At 40.3% G+C, this 19,206-nt stretch overlaps 1 protein-coding gene across 8 annotated transcripts in view; it reads right to left on the bottom strand.

Annotated features, from left to right (window-relative positions):
- The window catches only part of znf423 (zinc finger protein 423), a 177,248-nt gene that overhangs the window by 80,972 nt on the left and 77,070 nt on the right, over nucleotides 1–19,206 (bottom strand). For 6 of the 8 annotated variants that reach the window (XM_041997579.1, XM_041997577.1, XM_041997578.1 and 3 more), the window contains exons 5-18: nucleotides 15,843–15,967; nucleotides 15,600–15,681; nucleotides 15,428–15,503; nucleotides 15,059–15,339; nucleotides 13,936–14,219; nucleotides 13,491–13,865; nucleotides 13,223–13,404; nucleotides 11,301–11,840; nucleotides 11,029–11,176; nucleotides 10,355–10,915; nucleotides 10,088–10,272; nucleotides 9,056–9,477; nucleotides 7,698–7,935; nucleotides 4,141–4,225 (exon numbers count right to left, since the gene is read on the bottom strand). In XM_041997579.1, coding sequence (XP_041853513.1) covers nucleotides 4,141–4,225; nucleotides 7,698–7,935; nucleotides 9,056–9,477; nucleotides 10,088–10,272; nucleotides 10,355–10,915; nucleotides 11,029–11,176; nucleotides 11,301–11,840; nucleotides 13,223–13,404; nucleotides 13,491–13,865; nucleotides 13,936–14,219; nucleotides 15,059–15,339; nucleotides 15,428–15,503; nucleotides 15,600–15,681; nucleotides 15,843–15,967 — 3,584 coding nt within the window. The remainder of the gene's footprint in view (nucleotides 1–4,140; nucleotides 4,226–7,697; nucleotides 7,936–9,055; nucleotides 9,478–10,087; nucleotides 10,273–10,354; nucleotides 10,916–11,028; nucleotides 11,177–11,300; nucleotides 11,841–13,222; nucleotides 13,405–13,490; nucleotides 13,866–13,935; nucleotides 14,220–15,058; nucleotides 15,340–15,427; nucleotides 15,504–15,599; nucleotides 15,682–15,842; nucleotides 15,968–19,206) is intronic. The other 2 variants (XM_041997581.1, XM_041997582.1) reach the window with 1 other exon arrangement.

A 19,206-nucleotide genomic window follows, 5' to 3' on the forward strand; every position in this document is an offset into this window, starting at 1 on the left:
ACATATATATATATATACATATATATATATATATATATATATATATATATACATATACATACATATATATATACATATATATATATACATATATATATATATATACATATACATACATATATATATATATATATATATATATATATATATATATATATATATATATACATATATATACACACACACATATATATAATTTTTATTATTTTTTTATTATTCCTTAAATAACAAAAACTTTGAACTCTGCAGCTTTTAGGAACAAATGAGTTTATGGACTGCTGCTTTAAATTTTTTTGTTTTCATGTTAAAGATCATAAAAACATATTACAAAAAAGGCAAAGATTGTAACCCGAAATAAAGCGGGCAGAATTTTGGCACTTTTATGCCTGGTAATGGCAAAGCTTGACACAGTGCTGATCAGAAACTTCAGTGGCTAAAAATCAAAGTAAGGCCTTGATTCAGAAGCAGCACATACAAATGTGAACACACCAAAGGAAAGAAATGAAACTGTTCATTCATTTTGTCCTCTTTCCCTCCTGTGGTGGCGCTCTTCTCTCCGCCTCTTCTTCTCCTGGTTTCTGCCTCTCGAGTGGGGCATCCGCCACATGGCGTTTTAATTAACTTGTGTGCTGTTTAAGAGCCAAAGCCTGCAGGAGGGCGCACACGAAGTGACTACAATCCGAGTAAAGCTGCAGACGAGGCTGTTGTGTGGTCATACGTCAACAGAAGAAATGAAGAAGTGATTGGAGAGCAACATGGATCTGATGAAAGAAATGTTCTCTGATCAGCACACCATGAATTTGTTTTGGTTAAAGATTAGGAAAAAGTTAAAAAAAAAAAAAAAAAGACGAGGTTAACCAGATTTAAATGCTCATTCAACCAGGCAACTGTCAACATGACCACAGGTGTGTGAGACTGAAAACAAATTCTTTATGTCCATCGAGTCAACAGTTTTAACCAGGCTGTTTCAGATTTGTGCACATTTTCAGTGACAAGCAGGCAGAAGCATCGTAATGCCTGGAGGATGCTTCACTGACACATGAAAACATCACAAGTGACACCAGCACACCTACCAGTGGTACACTTATTGAATGTGACAGCTCCTGATGAAGTGTGCATGTGCGAGCTGATGAAACTGGTAGACAGGCAGCAACATGTATTAAAGTGAGAGGATCAGACAGATGAAACACAACTGCATCAGAACCAGAAACGATGAAGAAAGACTGAAAGAACTTAAATAATTTCACCAAACCGTTAGCGCTACACGGCTGAATCTTGTATAAATTTAACGCAATTGGATTTTAAAGTGGAGGGTCAACAGATTCAGAAGCAAATCTCCAAAAACAAACTGAGTTAGCAAAGACAGAAATCAAATGAAAGAGGAAAGAAAGAAAAATTTGTTATCAGATAAAAGATGCTGATAACATGTCTCCTCATCAGATCTTTAGCACAATGCAAAGGTCAAGAATTGTCTTGGGCCTCAAGTTACCAACAACCTGAAGGGATTTTTTAAATTTTTACTAGATAACTACATGTTTCTCAAAACTATGAAAACTAAAAGAGAATAAAAGTGTTGAAATGATTAACAGAAGCTTGCACAGGCGATACCTTATTCAAACTCTAATAATAACTCAAAGAGCCCTGCTCACTTGTGAATTTTTTTTATTTATTTATTAACCTTTATTTATACAGGTAGTTCTAGTGAGACATTCAAAGAGGAGAAGTTCAAGCCAATGACCATTTATTTAACCAACAATCAAAAGGAGCACATATTTACAAGCACTACAATAGGGGGAAGAAATTAAAAACCAATAAAAAAAACCACTCAGCTATAAGGAGATGGGTTCAGTAACTGGATAAATCTTCCAGCACACTTGAGACAGAATAAAAAGTTTGCTGAACACATCGCCAACATGATCCCTGGCACAATCTGTTTATCTGAAACTACCAGCATCCACAGCTGTACTGAAATGGACACAGGACTCACCAGAAAGAAATTCTGAAAAGATTAATTACAATTGTGAACCATCTGGCGCACCTTAATTTTACATTTAATAACCAGAAAACTTGTTTGAGTCTGCCTGAGTGAAGATGAATGAGGAAAAAAGCTACAGTTATTAGATAAATAAGAGTTGGAAACTGGTGAAAAATAAGAAAAGTGAAGGTTCCCCAATACTGGGTTTGCCTCAGGCCCCAAAAATGTCTAAATCCAGCCCTGCTCCTAGTTCAAACAAATTCAGGTTTACACAATGAGCTAAAACATTAAAGCTGCTGATGTTACCATGGTATCTGCCAGCAGGTGAGACACAAGTCAACATTTTATCCTCCTAGCTGCTGTGATATAAAAAGAAAAACATAAAACTCTGATGGTTAGCGGTTGAAGTCATAGAATCACCACAGCTGCAGCTTTTCTGAGTTGGTCCTAAATGCTCGTCTGGGTTTTTTTTTATCCAATTAAACAGTTACTAAAGCTTAAATTCCACCACTGAAAGAGCATCAGAACTAAGACATGAAGCGACGGAAGGAGGTTTACTGGTCCAATTATTCGTGTTTTTCTTTTCCATCATGTGGGGAAAACATGGCACCAGCACTGCAGATATGCTTCAAGGATGGTTTTAGCAACAAAACAAGTCAAGGTGTTGATTTGACCTCTAAATTCTCCACATCTACGCAATAAAACTTCACCTTTTCCCGTAAACTTCGGATCTGACCAAACAGATATGCCAGGAAGATGAAAAACTACAGCTGAGAGGATGACATGACAATTTACTCTCTAACAGGGCTTTCATAGCAAATAAGATCCTTCGATCACTCCAAGACATTCTCCCTTTCTCTCTTAAGAAGTGGGGGAGGAGAGGAAATATGATTTAATAGAAACTGGGCAAGTTCTTAAAACACTCTGTGCCAATTTCATAATTAATCCGCAATGGATTTTTACACAATTAGCATGTTAATTAACCCAAAACTGCCACTGCTGTGTGTGTGTGGATGGAAGATAGAGGAGTGATGGGATGGACGGTAGAAAATCCTTTAAAATGGATGAAAATCAGGTCATATTGGTGATAAATTCCTCTCTGTCAGTCTGTCATGCTCACTTAAATCTACCTGAGCATCACCAGAGTTGCTGTTAATCTCAAACGTTTGTCACAGAAAATACAAATTGAAAAAGCTAAGAAAAAAAAAGATGATAAAAGTTAACATTTCACTTGTGTTTTCTTCTGAATTTGGTGTGTGAGCATGAGCATGTGTGAGCAAGGCGGCTATACACAGGGGAATGAAGTAAAAGTTTCTCCAGCTGTACCTGTGTTGCTACCCTCCTCTAACGTCTCCAGACATTACCAGTAGACTCAGAAAACAGAAGACACACACACACTTTCACACAGCCACCTCGGAGTACATCAGAGAGCCTGCTGTCAGGTGTGGAGAGGGGCTGAGGGTGTACGTTGCAGAGCATTTGTTCCCCAGAACAACTCGAGGGTCCACCTCGTTAATCTCCATGACGACAGAGATGCTAAGGCAGCAAATTAGTGGCGAGTGGAAAAAACCTGTCACAGGGGAAGCTTGTAAAAGAACATCTGAACTATAGAGGTGGGTTTTAGTTAAACACATGCCACTTAGTGTAACTACACACACATACACACACACACACACCGACTATTTTTATGACCTTTTCTCAGAGCTTAACAGATAATGGTGAGACTTAAATGAAGAATCAAACATTGCTGCAGTGCCTTTGCCTCTCCAGGCTCATTTTTTTTCAAACAAAAGCACCTGAGGAAAAAGCAGAAAAGCTGCATTTGGACGGAGCTTTGTCTCATTTCAGACTTGATCGAGTGTTTTCTAAGTCAAGTTTTCAACCCCTCAGATATGTAGCCAAGTGGCGAATTGCAGGGCAGCTTGTCCACACAACCCGCAAGTAAAAAAAGCACTTTATTTCACCTGTCCATCTCACACCTCTGAGTTTGCGTGTCTGTGTGTGTGTGTGTGTGTGTGTGTGTGTGTGTGTGTGTGTGTGTGTGTGCGTGGTGGTGGTGGTGGGGGCACAGCTGGAGATGGAGGCAGGAGATGAGACATTCACTGTCATCGTAGTGACACTGGGCGCCACGCTCACACACACACAAAGAAATGTGCATCACTTACCGATCATGTGATTTGCAACGTGAATCTGGATCTCTCTTTCAGTCTCAAACGTCATTTGGCATTTAATACACTGGTAGGTTTTTTTCTAGAACAGAAAGAAAGAAACAGCAACCATCATCGTTAGGATGGAGAAACTGGGCAACATGAAGCGAAGGAAAAATATGTATCACCTGAAATACAGACATGTGAATTAAAAACAAGAATTTAGTAAGAAAACAAACTCAGAACCGTCACACAGGACATCTACATGTGTCTTAACTTTATTTATACTCTACAGGGTTACAAGTGTACAAAAACAAGTAAAAAGGAAGTTAAAAGTCCTTTAGTTTTACAAGCAAAAAGGGTTTCTGTGTTTCAGACCCAAGAAGGAAGCCAGTTCCAGAATAGCATGAAAGCTAAAGGCTCCAACCCCCATTCTAGCCCTGGAACAAGCTGACCAGCAACCACAGAGTAAAGTGTGGTTGTGGGGTGATAGGGAACAATGCGGTCTTTCAGATAGGTCGGACTTGTTTATTAGAAGGGCTTTGTATGTGAATGGAAGGATTTCATAATCTATGGTAAATCTTACAGATAGCTGGTGTAGACAGGCTAACACTGGTGGAACGTGATCTCTCCTGGATGTACCAGTCAGTGCAACCAGCCAAGGTGCCGTTGCATTGGTCCATATTACATTACATACATTACTTACAACAAATACATAGTCTTTCAGTATCAATTTGGGACATGGTGATACTGATTTGATTAATGCAGATAAAAAAGAAATTTACAAAACAGCTTGGGAAAAACATTTATCATCTTCTTTGTCAGGTGTATTTTTCCTAATTCCTAATTCCTGTCCTGAAATAACACAAAAATAAATGAAGTATATCTTCACAGCTACCAGGGCTGTATGTTTAATCCTGGTCTAAAAGGAGGCTGAGACATGTGAAATTACTGCAGAAGTTTCAGAATCAAGACATGCATTACTGTGGTGAATTTACCTAGAATACAGTACACAATGTAAATGTTGTCTCCTCCTAAAAGAAAACCTCTTTTCTTTCAATGGAACCCAGAGGATAGGAGCCCAGTATGTCTAGAAATTAGTATTTTGTTTTTATGTTTTTTTTACATTCCCATATAATAGCCCTAGGAATTATTAAAGTAGTCTTAGAAATTAGTGAATTAGTCCTAGGAATTAGCAAAGTTAGCAAACTCCGAGGAAAATAATCCAAGGAATGAGTCAAGTAATATCTGGTGAGGAACTGTGCTACAGTAGAAGGTAAAACGTAAACCTGAGCAGTTTCCAGGTGTTTAATAGAGGTGTTACACAGGTAAATATTTCAGGAAGCCATCGGCCGATGATGATGATGGACATCTCTATTAATGTCAGAGTCAGGAGGATACAGGGATAGCTCCTACATTCACCTTAGAAACGCCATGAGGATCCAACAACAAGTGAAGACTAAGATAGTCTATGATAGGAAGAGTAAATCCAGAAATGTATATCCAGATATAGGGAATCCTTCACTATAAAAAAATCCTTTATCTCCATGGAAACCAGCAGGACCTTCATGGTTCATTTCAAACAAAGGCAAAGTCACAGGAGAAACATTAGCAGATTTCTTTAGAGCTGGAATCAAACTTTTAACCACAAACAGCAAAAGTGAGACATGATTTCTGATCCTGGCTGCTAGCTCCAGAGTTTCTGTCCCACAGTGATGAGACAGATATCTTTGTAACCAGCAGAGTCTCTGCTTTCATACAACTCCTTGTTTGTCCTTTCTCATGGTTTTCTTACATTCCCATATAACTGCTCGGGTTTGAACTGTTTGGTTTGGATGCCAATGCTTGGTAGAGTCTTTTCAGCTGAGTTTCTACTGTCACGTTGCTATGCTACTGTTAGCATTGCTACATGGTAGCATTGCTGCTTCTTGGTGTCTGCAAACATCTTCTCCATGTATCTCATGCTGCCCCTTGTACAGGGGACTCCAGAGAGGTTAAGGACAAAATGATTATTTTAAAAAAGCTGCTATAAAAACAGATGCATATTTTTCTGCATAAATCTCTTTACCAACTTCAGCCCTGTTTTAAACTACCAAATACTGAATAGTCAATGGATTTAAACCTTTTTAATACCAGTTTAATTACAATTTGCAATTTTATTTTCATTAGAAAACACAAAAAATAATTTTATATTTAGTTTTTTGTGGTATCAGATTTAAAATTTACAACCATTTTAAGTCATTTATGGACAGAAATGTCCCACTAAGTCCCATTAAAAACCAGTTTAATGAGAATCTTTCCACTTCTGTGGTCATACCGTTGTTTTCATGCACCATTTTCTTACATTCTCATATAACTGCCTGGAGTTTGAACTGTGTTTGGTTTGGATGCCAATGCTTGTTAGTCTTTTAGCTGAGTTTCTCCCTGTTGCCATTCTACATGTGAGCATTGCTGCTTCCTGTGTGCAAACATCTTCTGTATTGCATGTTATGTCATGCTCATGTTTCTCCACCACCGTGGTTCCAGTGCTGGTTTACAGCTGGTGATAGAGCAGTTCAACTGGGTTCTAGCTAAGAACTGGTTTGGTTTTCCACAGGCAGAGAACCACCACGGAGCCACATCATTAATATCATTACATCATTTTACATAACAAACATTAAACAAGGAGCACAGTGCAGGGAAAGCTTGCACACTTGAGCCTCGCAGACACTTAGACAGACCTGATCAGTTAAGCAACATCTCATTAAAACTGAAATTATCTTCATCAAAATGTACTCTACTGCAAGACACAGAAATTAATAATGGAGGGAGTGTGTGTGTGTGTGTATGTGTGTGAATAGAGAAGAAGCAGAGAGAGAAAGAGATGCAGAAAGAAGCAGAGAAATAAGGATGATACAGAAACAAAGAGACGAGCAAAGGTTCTGCTTATCCATTCACAGCACATAGCGATCACTCATGCACAAACACAAAATACACAAAGGCCCCACTTCCACCATCTCTCTGCTGCTTCACACACAGACACACACACACACACACACATTCACAGAATCCTACTTTGTCTGCTTTGTGCTGTTAGACTAAGCAGAAACAAAGGTGCAGGTAAGACAGAGGGTCCCTGGGAACCGTCTCCAACAAACACTCACACATATACATGGCTATAAACAGACACTTGCAGGAACACACACTCTCACACAGACACACGACGGGTCCCGGGGAGCCTGACTGTCAATATCAAGCAGAGTGAACAGTTCCCACAATGCCTCAGCACGGCCCTGCCGCAGGACCCCGAGGGGCTTGGCTGACACACAGACATACACATCAGTGCATGTATGCAAGCTGCAGACACACATGCAGTGGTATGCAACATCACCTTACCTCACACACACACACACACACACACACTTAAAATGTCTCCATCTGTCAAACTGTTCGAATATTAAATAAGATTTTGACCATTACTGTAGAGTTTCACATTCCAGCAAAACCTAAACCAAACTTCCTCCTCATCTCTGGAACCGAAAAATGAAAGATTTCCATTGTCACTTTCTATCAAACTTCATTTCTCGCCATCTCACCTTGGGCGCAGGTGAAGCCTCGGCCTTCTTTCCTGCTACGCTGGTTTCAGGGCTGACCTCGGGATGGTCTGTCTGGACATGACTCTCCAAGTCCTCCAAGCTTTCGAACTTTACCCCACACTCCGGACACCTCAGCCCGGTCACGGCCTTCTCCCCCTGCGTGTCCCCAGGCGTCACCGCTCCTCCCTGGCTGGGACTCTGCCCGTTCGTGCCCCTGATTTGATTGGACATTTGATTCCTTTTAGATAATTTCAGAGGAAACAATGAAAATCAATTGTCAGTCTGTGTTGCTGAATTTTATGTTAATGACAGGACCGAGAGCTTCACCATGTCTAAAGCCTCTGCCTGATGCCGTGTGAGCGGTCGTATGAGCACTATTACACACTGAAGAAAACCAGCAATAACCTGACCTGTGTGTAGATGGAAACAAATAAGTAAACTGATTAATTAAAAAAGATAAATAAATAAAACAGTATAGAATAAAATAAGAAAATAAAAAAATTAATTAAAATATATAGACAGAAAAAAAGATACAATACATAAAATAAAATAATAAAATAAGGAATGAAATAAAAATATGATAAATAAATAGAATAAAATAAACTAAAATAAAAAAGATGCAGTATATTAAATTGAATATGAAAAGAGAATGGGATAAAATCTGAAGATGAAAAATAAAAAATAAAGTAAAATAAAATAAAAATATTTACTTGTATATAAAGAAGCTATGAAAAGAGCACAAACCTAACATCCATGTTATTAACTGAGCACCTTCTTTTTGCAGTTATATCCCCACAGTAAAACATTGATAAGTGGAAATTTGAAGAATCGTTTTTCTTTTATTGACACAAAACAGTTAAAAAATGTTTGAGTTTTGACTAAACTGCCCGGAGTCTCAGTCTGTTTCACCAAGGTTCTGTTCACATTTGGTCTTGAGAAGCAGCGTGGGTAATATGTTCATATTTGGAGAGCTGTAAGTACAGGTGTACAGACTGAGTCCTTTATTTGGGAATAAGAAATATACAGATTTTGTTGGGGAAATATTGATCAGTAGGCTAAATCAGAAGCTGACTTTACAGCTGAATTGAAAACTACTGTAGTTTGTGTCTGTATTGGACCTGCTGATGTCCTGTTTGTTGTTCAGCTGATTGGCTGAGGCAAAGGAGAGCAGATCAGAAGTGATCACGGGACACATGAGGAGATGTCAGTTATTTCTAAACACATGCAATTAGTAGTATCTGGACTGATCTGATCCAATATCTGTGCTAGGCTAGGACATTAGCCTTGGAATGTTTTGTATTCTGTCCCATACCAATGTAGCCCTAAACATTCATTTTTATTATCAGACTGACTCTTACCTGCTCATGCACACAGCACAGAGGCCGTACGGCAGGCCGTTGACATCCAGCTTCACCAGATCTCCTTTATTCTTGAACTCCTTCAGGCAGAAAGCACATTTATACAGCTTGTGCTGCTGCAGCTGCCCATTAGGGGATGAGGAAGCTGAGCCGTTCCCTCCACCTGCTCCTCCGTTCCCACCTCCTCCTCCAGCTCCTCCCAGTACAGAACCAGTGGAAAGCTTCTGCATGTGGAAGGTGCCATGGATCTTCAGCTCCAGGGTTGAGGTGACGGTCTGCATGCACACGACACAGCGGAAGCCAGTGAGGGAGTTGCGGAGGTCAGGGTGCATCTGGCAATGCTCTATGAACTCCTCCTCGCTCTGCAGAGGCATCTTACAGATTCTGCAGGTTCCTGTGTCCAGACTCTTACTGTGAGTCACCTGTATAAAAGAAAACACAGGAATTATCACTGAAATAATAACAGTAAACCTACTGGGTTGCAGCCATTTTTCTTTTTTAATCAAAACACAGAAGAGTTTTAAAAGGAAAAGCACTAAATTATTGATCATTCTGGTAGAATAATGTATTAATTCTTTATTTATCCATTACAAATTAAATTCTGCATAAACACAATGGCACACTGTGCTTAAATAACCAAGTTTTTTTTTTTATATACCAGCATTTTTCTTACACTTTGTTGCAGAACAAATTGCCTCTCTGAGGACAATTTAACGTTTTTTAAGTCTGAATTCAAAGCAAGATCAAAATACGGTTAGACACGACAACATCACAGGAGGAAAGAAAAAACAGGAATCTACACAGACTGTTGTGTGGTTACATATTACACCTGCTCTGTTAGAAGAAAACTCCCTAATTTACAAAGTGAACTATAGTCATCCTGTTTGTGATGCCAAAATATGTGGCTTATTATTCCACTGCTGCAGCTTAGCAAGACAGGAAAAAGTGGACAGTAAACAACACAGGTGTTCACCTAAAAACACCTCCTCCTCCCAAAAAACAGACATAAACAGGCTGGACAGCAGAAAGTACCTTGTGTTCGGTGAGCGTCAGCAGAGAAGGGAAGCGCTCGCCACATATTGGGCACATGTAGTGTTTGGCGGGGCCACGGTGCGTCTGAGCATGCTCACGAAGCCCATTCTCAGAGAAAAAAGTCCTAGAGCATACGTTGCACTTGTGGTTCCCTTTGATGAAATCTGCTTTCTTCTTCCGAGAACCTGACATAAAGAATTATTATATTTAACCATAAATATAATTATATCAGCTGTGTGCATGAGGATAAAAAAGACTCATTCTTACCAGCGTCGTCTTCTCCCGGCCGGATGTTGTGGTCACGCAGCCGGTGATTCTGCAGCAGGGACTCCATGGTGTAGGCTGCGCCGCAGATATCGCAGGCGTACATGGGCTCAGAGCTGTCCAGCTCCTCCTCTCCACCGCTTGCTTCGTGGCTGTTGGCTGCTTCTCCTCCCTGAGCCGACCCTCCCCCTACAACTCCACTCTTCAGCAGCATGTTCTGCAGGTCGGCTTGTTCGGCTGCTGCGACCGTCACTCTTTCGACGCCTCCTGCACCTCCATTGCCACTTCCTCCTGCTCCTCCTCGCTTTGAGGACTGCGCCAGCCCGTTGGGTGTGCCGTTCTGACTCCCGCTGCTCCCTGTTCCACCGCCATTGCCTGTGATGCTGCCGCCATCGAAGATGCAGTGCTTTTCCCTCAGGTGTCTTTCCAGCAGGGAGATGGCGTGGAAAGCTTTGCCACAGAAGCGACAGGTAAACTTCTTGCTGTGTGTGGTGATGTGACACTGGAGCTCCACTTCTGTTCCAAATGTCTCCCCACAGAAGATGCACTTCCGAGGTTTCAGTCCTGTAGTATAAAAAAAATAAATAAAATAGCTTGACCAACCTGCTACCTTATCCTGAGTTTTTTTTTCTTTTGGAATGAGTCATCACTGTCTTCCAAAGATTAGTTAGCTGTACCTGCAAGGCCTCCTGGAAGGCCTGACCTTTGGCCCAGGTGGTTATGCTTGACATGAAGCTGAAGATCTGCCTCTTTCCTGAAGTCCCAGGCACAAGCTGTGCAGCGAAACAACTTCTTCTCGTTGCTATGCTTCACTGCCAAATGCACCTGGACGAAGGTCAAACAGGGAAGCAATACATTTCTCCTTCATGAACTGATGGGAGCATTCTTTCTACAAATAAAAGGAAAGCTCAAGCAACATGCCAAATGTAGCAGGACGTCTCATATTTACCTGTATGGAGACCTTGGAGTCAAAGACTTCCTGACAGAGAGTACAGTGGTACAGGACAAACGTATGCATGTCCAGCAGGTGTTTCTGCAGGTCATCCACGGAGGAGAACTGCTTATCGCAGCTCTCGCACACATACTGCGTCGATGTGGTAGTGTAATGCACTGTCAGGTGCTGAAGCAAAGCTTCCTGGGATTCAAAGTCCTCCTTGTTGCACTGGGGGCAGGACTGGCGCCTCAGCAGCATCTCCAGGTGGGACTTCAGATGTACCTGGAAACCCTCAAAACTGGAAAATCGCAGGTCACACTGGTTACACGGATAATCTCCGTTGCTTCCCATGGACGGGGTAGAGTCCCCTCCCAGCCTGTGGCGTTTCGGAGAGGAGATCTCAACATCCGAAGAGGCGGGGCTGAGGTCAGCAACCTTCGCCTGCCTTTTGTTGTTAGCCAGCGGGATGTTCTTGTGGTTCTCCTTTATGTGCTTGGTAAGCTTGAGGAGTGAGCCGAAGATAGGAGAATTGGTGCAGTAAGGGCAGGAGTAAACCTGGATATGGACAATAACTCTTTACTTTTTTTTTAGATTATCATACATCAACATATTGTTAGTCCCTGTAGAGTGAAAAAGAAGATGGAAGAAATATGCATAGTGAGATAGAGATAGTACAAGACAAGAATAAACTTTCAGTTCTAGTCATACCCAAATGTTAGAAAAGTATATAGTCATGTGAAAAACAAAATACACCTTCTTTCAATAAGGTTTTGCTTAACAAAATAATCAGGTCTGCATCAGGTGTTGAAATTAGGTAAAAACATAAAACACTAAATAACTGAAACATTACACCAGGGGTGCCTAAGTCTCTAGCTACTATCCTGCAACTTTTAGAATAATCCCTTCTCCAACACACCTGAATCACTTAAAAGTTGCAGAATAGTAGCTCTCAAGGACTGGACTTGAGCATCCCTGCAATACAATGTCATTTATCTAAGAACACTAAATAAAAATGCAGAAGAAGTGTTTGAAAGACCCTCATTGTGGTCAGTAAGTCCACCTTCACGGATTCAGCAGGAGTTAAGAGGGTCAGTTACAGCCAAGAGCTGCTGGTCTATGTGAGCACTTCTATTAAAATAGATGTTTCTGCAGCATTCAGGTGTCTGTTAACATAATGCCAAGGAGGAAAGACATCAGTAATCATCTCAGGAAAGTCATTTTGTTTAAACTGTGGGAATGTGGGAATGGTTCATAAACCTCTTCTGTTCTTGTTTATTCTTAATCTTCCCAGGAGTTAATGTCCCAGAGAGTTCACTCCCAAAGTTAGACCTACATCTCAGACTCTCCAGGCCTCAGTTAGCATGTTAAATAATAAAAGATTATGCCAGTCCAATTAGAAAAAGTAAAAAAAAAAAAAATTATTCAAGACCAAAAGCTGGTTCAACAAATTTGAATCCTACTTTGTTTACACACACTGCTTCTGCATTTTAGGTTTTGCAAATAAAATAAGGAGTGTGTGAGTGTGTTTGTTTATCTGAGGTGCATGTAGCTCATTTTCAGACCTAGTGAGGACCTGTTAATCATGTTCTTACATGTAAGGGACTTCTTTTGATTTCACAATTTTATGTGCAATTTAAGCATCACTTATACCAAGAGGGTTTCCAGGTACCTGTGATTCTTAAGACAAATTTTAACATGAATTTAGCTCTTACTCTTATCCAGCTCCACTCATGTTTTGACTAATAACTAAACATATCACATTGTGTCACATTATAAACTAAACACAGAAAATAACATTGAAAGTATTCACCTGTTCAAATTGCAAAAAGGCTTATTAATAATTGGATTGTTGTACACAGATCTGGCCACCCGTCTCATTAATTACAATGAAAACTCTCTTCTTTAAATTATAATCTTCTCAAATTCTGGATTCTCACCTCCATGAAGGACTGAGATGCAGCCTGTAGAACCGGAGACTCCAGTTTGGCCACTGCTCCTCCGGATGCCGTCCCTCCACCTGTAGCCGAGGTGCAGTGCGTTTGTTGAATATGTTCAGTCAATGAAGACTCTGTAAGGAACCCCATGGAGCACTGGTTGCAGAAGAAGGCATGGTTCCCCTCTAGGATCAGGAAGTAGTGTTAAATTCTTACACAAATAACTACAGAGAGTCATGATGTTGTTTCCGTAGTTTGATTTTAAACCCACCTAGTGTGGTGGATCCAGCCACGATGCCACCAGGCAGGCAGTGGGACACCCTGATGTGCTCCTGCAGAGAGTTGATGTCTCCAAACATGTCCGGACAGTAGTTGCAGTGGAACGCTGTGACATTGGTAAACTGGAGCAGCGGAAAAGCTGCTGCCGCAACCGTCCCACCGCTGGAGCGGTGAGCTTTGCGCACATGCTCGTTGAGGTTGTAAAGGGTGGGTAGACTTTCCAAGCAGAGCTGGCAGGTGTGGCTCTGCTGTGGCTTATCTGCATGGATGGTCTTCAGATGGATCTCCAACACAGCCAAACTATGGAAGTCTCTCTTTGAGCAGTAAGGGCAGGAGTACGTCACTTTGCCCCAGTTTCCTCCCCCACCTGCAGAGTCAGGAAGTACTTTAGTAACAAAAAGTAAAATGATTTAACTTTTCTGTAGGAATGGACAGACCTCCAGCTTGATGTCCCAGGCTTATCCCCATGTCCTCTGCAGCATCAGTGCCTCTTCTGCGGCTTCGCTCGCTACCCTGACTGTGTTTCAGCGTGGAGTCGGGTGTTGAACCTCTCTCTAGACTGGCGCTAGAGTCTGGAGTGGCGGAGCTCATGGAGGCCACACTGCCCAATGCAGGATCCGGACTGGCAGCGCTGTGGTTGGAGGAGTCAGGCTGACGATGGCTGTCCAAGTGGCAGTAGACGTCCTCCACGGAGGGGAACTGCTCCAAACAGACAGGACATCTGGGAATACAGAAGAAAATATAAAATCTCAATATCGCCCCTGGAATTCTGATGTATCTAAAGAGATCAATTTTAAAAACTCACACATTTAATCTTAAGTACAGAAAATGTCACCTGCTCAAAACCTGACATAAAAATATTGAGTATTAAATCTTTAAAAACTACTTTAGCATGAAATATACACATCAAATAATTATCATATGTAGCTTTACATCCTTTAAAGACAGGTTTTTTTTTTTTTTTAAAAATTCACATTTTTTTTATCAGAAAAAAAGGACGCTTATTATTAGGCCCTGGGGTGGCTCAGTGATTGGTAGCGATATTGATTTTTTTGCATTGTTATTTTTGATAGTTTTTTTTTTTTAGAAAAAACTCATGCCTTTGTGAATACTATGCATTTGTTTTCAAAACTCCACAGTTTAAATGGGAAAGAAATGAGAAAGAAAAAAAAAAAAACTTGCTATGCATGCTTTGAATAATAATAAAAATAGTGCAAGCTGATGGGTAAATATTAAAATTAAAAATAGAAGGCTAGTAATCCAAAATGAAATGTTGACATAAAAGAATGCATTTGTTTTTGTTAAGATAATGTGGCATGAAAAATGGAATTTACAAAGGTTTTAATAGGACTTTTTTCAAGTCTTTGTGTAGGTTAGACTAATTTAGGCTAATTTAAAGAAACAGACATTAACATTTTAAATATCTTAAAACCAATATCCTCTAGGAAATTTTAGATACATTAAATCAACGCAACCAAAATGGCATGAAAATACAGCACAGTATGCCCTGAGGACCTTTTATGGGTAAATTAAGTTTAGAGAAGCTGAACTCTGCAGTACTTGTGTTTGCGGTTGGCGTGCTGTGTTTCAATATGCGTAAGAAGGGAAGCCTCGTCCAGAAAGATCTCCGGACAGTGGATGCACTGCAGGTCAGCTCGGTCCGATAACTGGGGGTGTCTGGTCAGGACGTGTTTCTCCAAGTCGTCGGTCTGGCTAAACGTCTCCTCACAGTAATCACACATGTACAGGTCCTGCTCCAGGTCACCCTCTCCTCCGGCTCCTTTCTTTCCTCCATCTTTCTCACTCCTCAATGCGAGATGCTCTCTGTTCTTACGATGAGCCTGCCAAGGTCAAACAGTCCAGACCTAAGGCATCAACTCACATCCCAACATTCATCCTTAGTAATAACAGAAAGCAAAAATAACTTACCTGCATGTGGCTCTGCAGTGATGAAGTGGAGGAAAAACCACGTTTACACACAGTGCACTTAAATGGTTTGCTGGAGCTGAATGTGCAAGTAAAAACAAGAAAGTCACTAAATAAATTTAAAAAGAAACTATTTTTATAGGAATTTCCTAACAATAAGTTCAGAGGCAGCTACCTGTGTGTTTTCAGATGGATCTTCAGGTGATCTGAGCGAGAAAACGCAGCTTCACATTCCTGGCAGCTATACTTCTTATCTCCTGTTTTATTTGACAGTTTGATCAAAGAAGATTACTTCAGAGAAACACTTAAATATCAAAGTTTAATGTCTGGAAACCCCAATTTATTCTTTAAATGTCTATATCTGATTTATGGCTCTGACTTCAGAGCTTCAGCAGGTGAATAGGAGGTGGACGTTTACCTGTGTGGAGCTTCACGTGGCGATCTCTACTCCTCTTGTGTTTGAACAGACGGCTGCAGAAGGTACATTTGAAAGGCAGCTTGTCGCTGTGGATCTGCTCGTGTCGCTTCAGGTAGCTCAGGCGGCTGCAGGAGGTCAGGAGGAGATGGACCAGAAACAGACCACATTTTAAAACTGTGTTAACGATATATTACAGTAAATTTTCTCGTTTCTGGCCTCTTATAGGAAGCAAACATGGACATTAAAAAGGAAAAAAAAAACCTAGGTTAAATAACATGTCCATCAGTAAATACACTACTTACATGAATTTAGGGAAATTTGGCTGTGTGATGTCAGAATGAACCTAAAATGCACCATAAGCTTTACAGGTGAACTTAATGTGACTTTCTTTAAACTTTTAAATGCACTCGTACAACTGTTCATGTTTACAGCATAACATGCTGTTCTCTGACAAGGAGATGAACCACAAAAAATCCAAAATAGTGTCCGAACCACACATAGACTACTAAATGTTCAGGTTCAGTGACAACTTGCATTTAAACAGTCCTCTTCATCATACTGTTCACATTTTGTCATCATCAGACCAAGACAACACCTAACACATGACATTTTATGTTGCGGTATTCCCACCACTGTTGCAATAAATTGCGTGAAATTAAGGAACTATCTTGGCATGGTTCTACTTAAATGCCCTCATGATATGATATCACTGTATTATGATTTTTTGCATTTTTCATACATTTCACCCAAAAATTGAATATCCCTCATTTTTTGTGAGTAGTTTATGTAGTTTATAAACTTTCCCAAGGCACGAAAGAAAGGAAACATCCTGGTCCTGATAGAACTGGAGATATTGGAAATTTGGGTGGAAATTTCAGTTTCTGTTATTTGTCTTTGGAGGGACTTGATTGTTCCTGTCTAAAAGCAACAAGCCTCATTCACCTGTTCTTAAAGGCAAAATTGTTCTTCATTTCACTGGAAACCATGCCATCACTTCCACCCTTTTATACGCCAAACATGGTCTTTCCTCAGCTCAGTTCTGCTTTTAAAACAACAGCAAGACACTGCAGATCATGTCAACAGAAGCTAATCTTTCATGACCTGCAGATTATTTACAGTGACCTATTTCACCGCATCTAATCCCATTAATGTCCAACTCATCAGACAGGGATGGATGGCTCTTTGATATGCATCTTTAAATAATTGAAATTTCATAAGTATTTGTTATATTAGGAGATGGAGGACATGTCTGAACGTACGGGTGAGCTTTTCCCCGTCACTGTCTCACCACAGTCTGCATCTGCACACCATAAAAGGTCATGAGACTGGTTTATGGTCAGGTGTTTACCTGCTATTTAGGGACAGCTGGAACACCCTTTTAAGAACAAAGATGTAAGCAATTTCTCTGTCTGAAAACACATTCATGAATCTGATGCAGAGTTTTCTTAAGAAACCTTTTAGGAACTTAAGAATAAATTTAGGAACATTTTTAAGAAAATATAAGATCAATTTTAAATTATCTTTTGTCACCATTTTAATTTTATTTTTACAATTGTATTATTTTATTATCTGTTTCAGGGTTTTTACTTCCTTCCCTTTATTTGTATCGTATTTTTTCCTGTGACCTTGACTGCCCTAAAAGGCACCTATAAATACAAATTATTATTATTATTATTATTATTATTGTTATTATTATTGTTATTATTAAACTAGTAAAGTCAGTAAGATGTAAGATTCAGTAATATTTAAACTTTAGTAAGATTTAAGATACTTGGAAGACGCTCTCCAGTTGGCTTACAGGGCAGACAGAGGAGTGGATGATACTACAGGGAGCTTTTAAATATGTCTTTAAAACACCTGGAAGGGCTGAAGTCCTTTGTTTGGTTACTTTTAATTGACTTTTGATCTAATTTTAGCTGCATCCAGCTCTTCATCCACAAATCTGAGCAAACTGGATCTACAGTGACACTGGTCTGACTTGCTGGCTGCTGGAACGGTGAAGCTACAGCGAGTTAGCGTGAACGTTGGTTTATCAGATGAACTTGGTTCCTGAATCGGACCGCCACAGGGCTGTGTCCCTTCTCCTCTTTTTGTTCCATGTTGTTTATTTTTTTACCAAAATAAATGTCAAAAACATCACGGCAGGAGCCACGAAAGCAGCCTGGGTGATGATTCTGTTGTCGTGTTCCTTCTTAGCAGCGACAACCTGGAACATGCTGCTGTTGTGGGGGGAGTTTATCGACTCGCGCTGCTCATCTTTCTAAATTAATGTGGCAAAAACTAAAAACTGACACACTGATTTTAAAATTAAACCCACAGCCATCTGCCCTGTTGAGTGCAGAACTGGTGCAGCAGAACAAACATCTGGGTTCTTTATCGACTGCAAACGACGCTTTAAAGCTCACAATGGTGCTGCGTGTGAAAAAGAACATGCATGTTTGGGTTTTTATCAGAAGCCTTACAGTTTTAATGTGGACATCATTTCTATGTGAAATATTTTACTGAATCCATTCTGACCTTTAACCTTCAGACACGCGTCACGTCCTGCTAAACTCAAGGATCGTTTGCAGGAAAAGACCTGAACAACCTGTGTGAGGGCAGGTCTCCGGATGAGGTCAGGTCTGTTTACACCCAAACCATCTGTCAAGGTGGGACTATGAAAAGTCTTTTATCACCGCTGTCATCAGTCGTGTAAATGAAAACATTTGAGGCTAATCTGTGTCAGTGTGTCAATATGTTTTATTGTTTTTTATGTTATGTCTCTCCGCTGGCTGAAAACCAAATCACCCCTAAGGGACATTAAAGATACCTTGAACCCATTTACCCGAGAGCTCTATTCTGCAACCCCTCCAGCTGAAGCATTGATGCAGTCCTAGAACAGTGATGTCAATTTCGGTGCTAAATTGCCACTTTAAAATGATCCCTAAGAAAAAAACAAGCACCTACTGCACTGGCCAGAATGTAAAATGGAGGGACTGGGCTAAAACCTGGTGTTTCGAAAGGCGAAGCTAATCACAGTAAGTTAAATTAGTTTTCAAAAGACAGTTTAAGGAAGAGAGGAATAGCCTAGCTCCGGTAGCTTGTTCTATCACTGTAATAATTTAATTAATCATTATTAAATAGAAATTTAAAACATTGCAATTAGCAAATCAAAAAGAAGAGCGATTATTTTCATGTTACACGGCACGTGATCCAAGTTTTAAACCCGCAGCATCAAACTGTTTTAAAAATCCATCCATTCCGTCACACTTCCTGACGTCTTTCTGGTACGACAATCACTTCGTGTGACACTAAGCTGTGAGGTCACGTCTTCGTCTCAGACTAAGTTTCCATAAATGACTGAAACGCTGAGACAAAAAACAGA

The sequence above is a fragment of the Melanotaenia boesemani genome, chromosome 10 (genome assembly GCF_017639745.1).
Source record: "Melanotaenia boesemani isolate fMelBoe1 chromosome 10, fMelBoe1.pri, whole genome shotgun sequence".
Lineage (NCBI taxonomy): Eukaryota > Metazoa > Chordata > Actinopteri > Atheriniformes > Melanotaeniidae > Melanotaenia > Melanotaenia boesemani.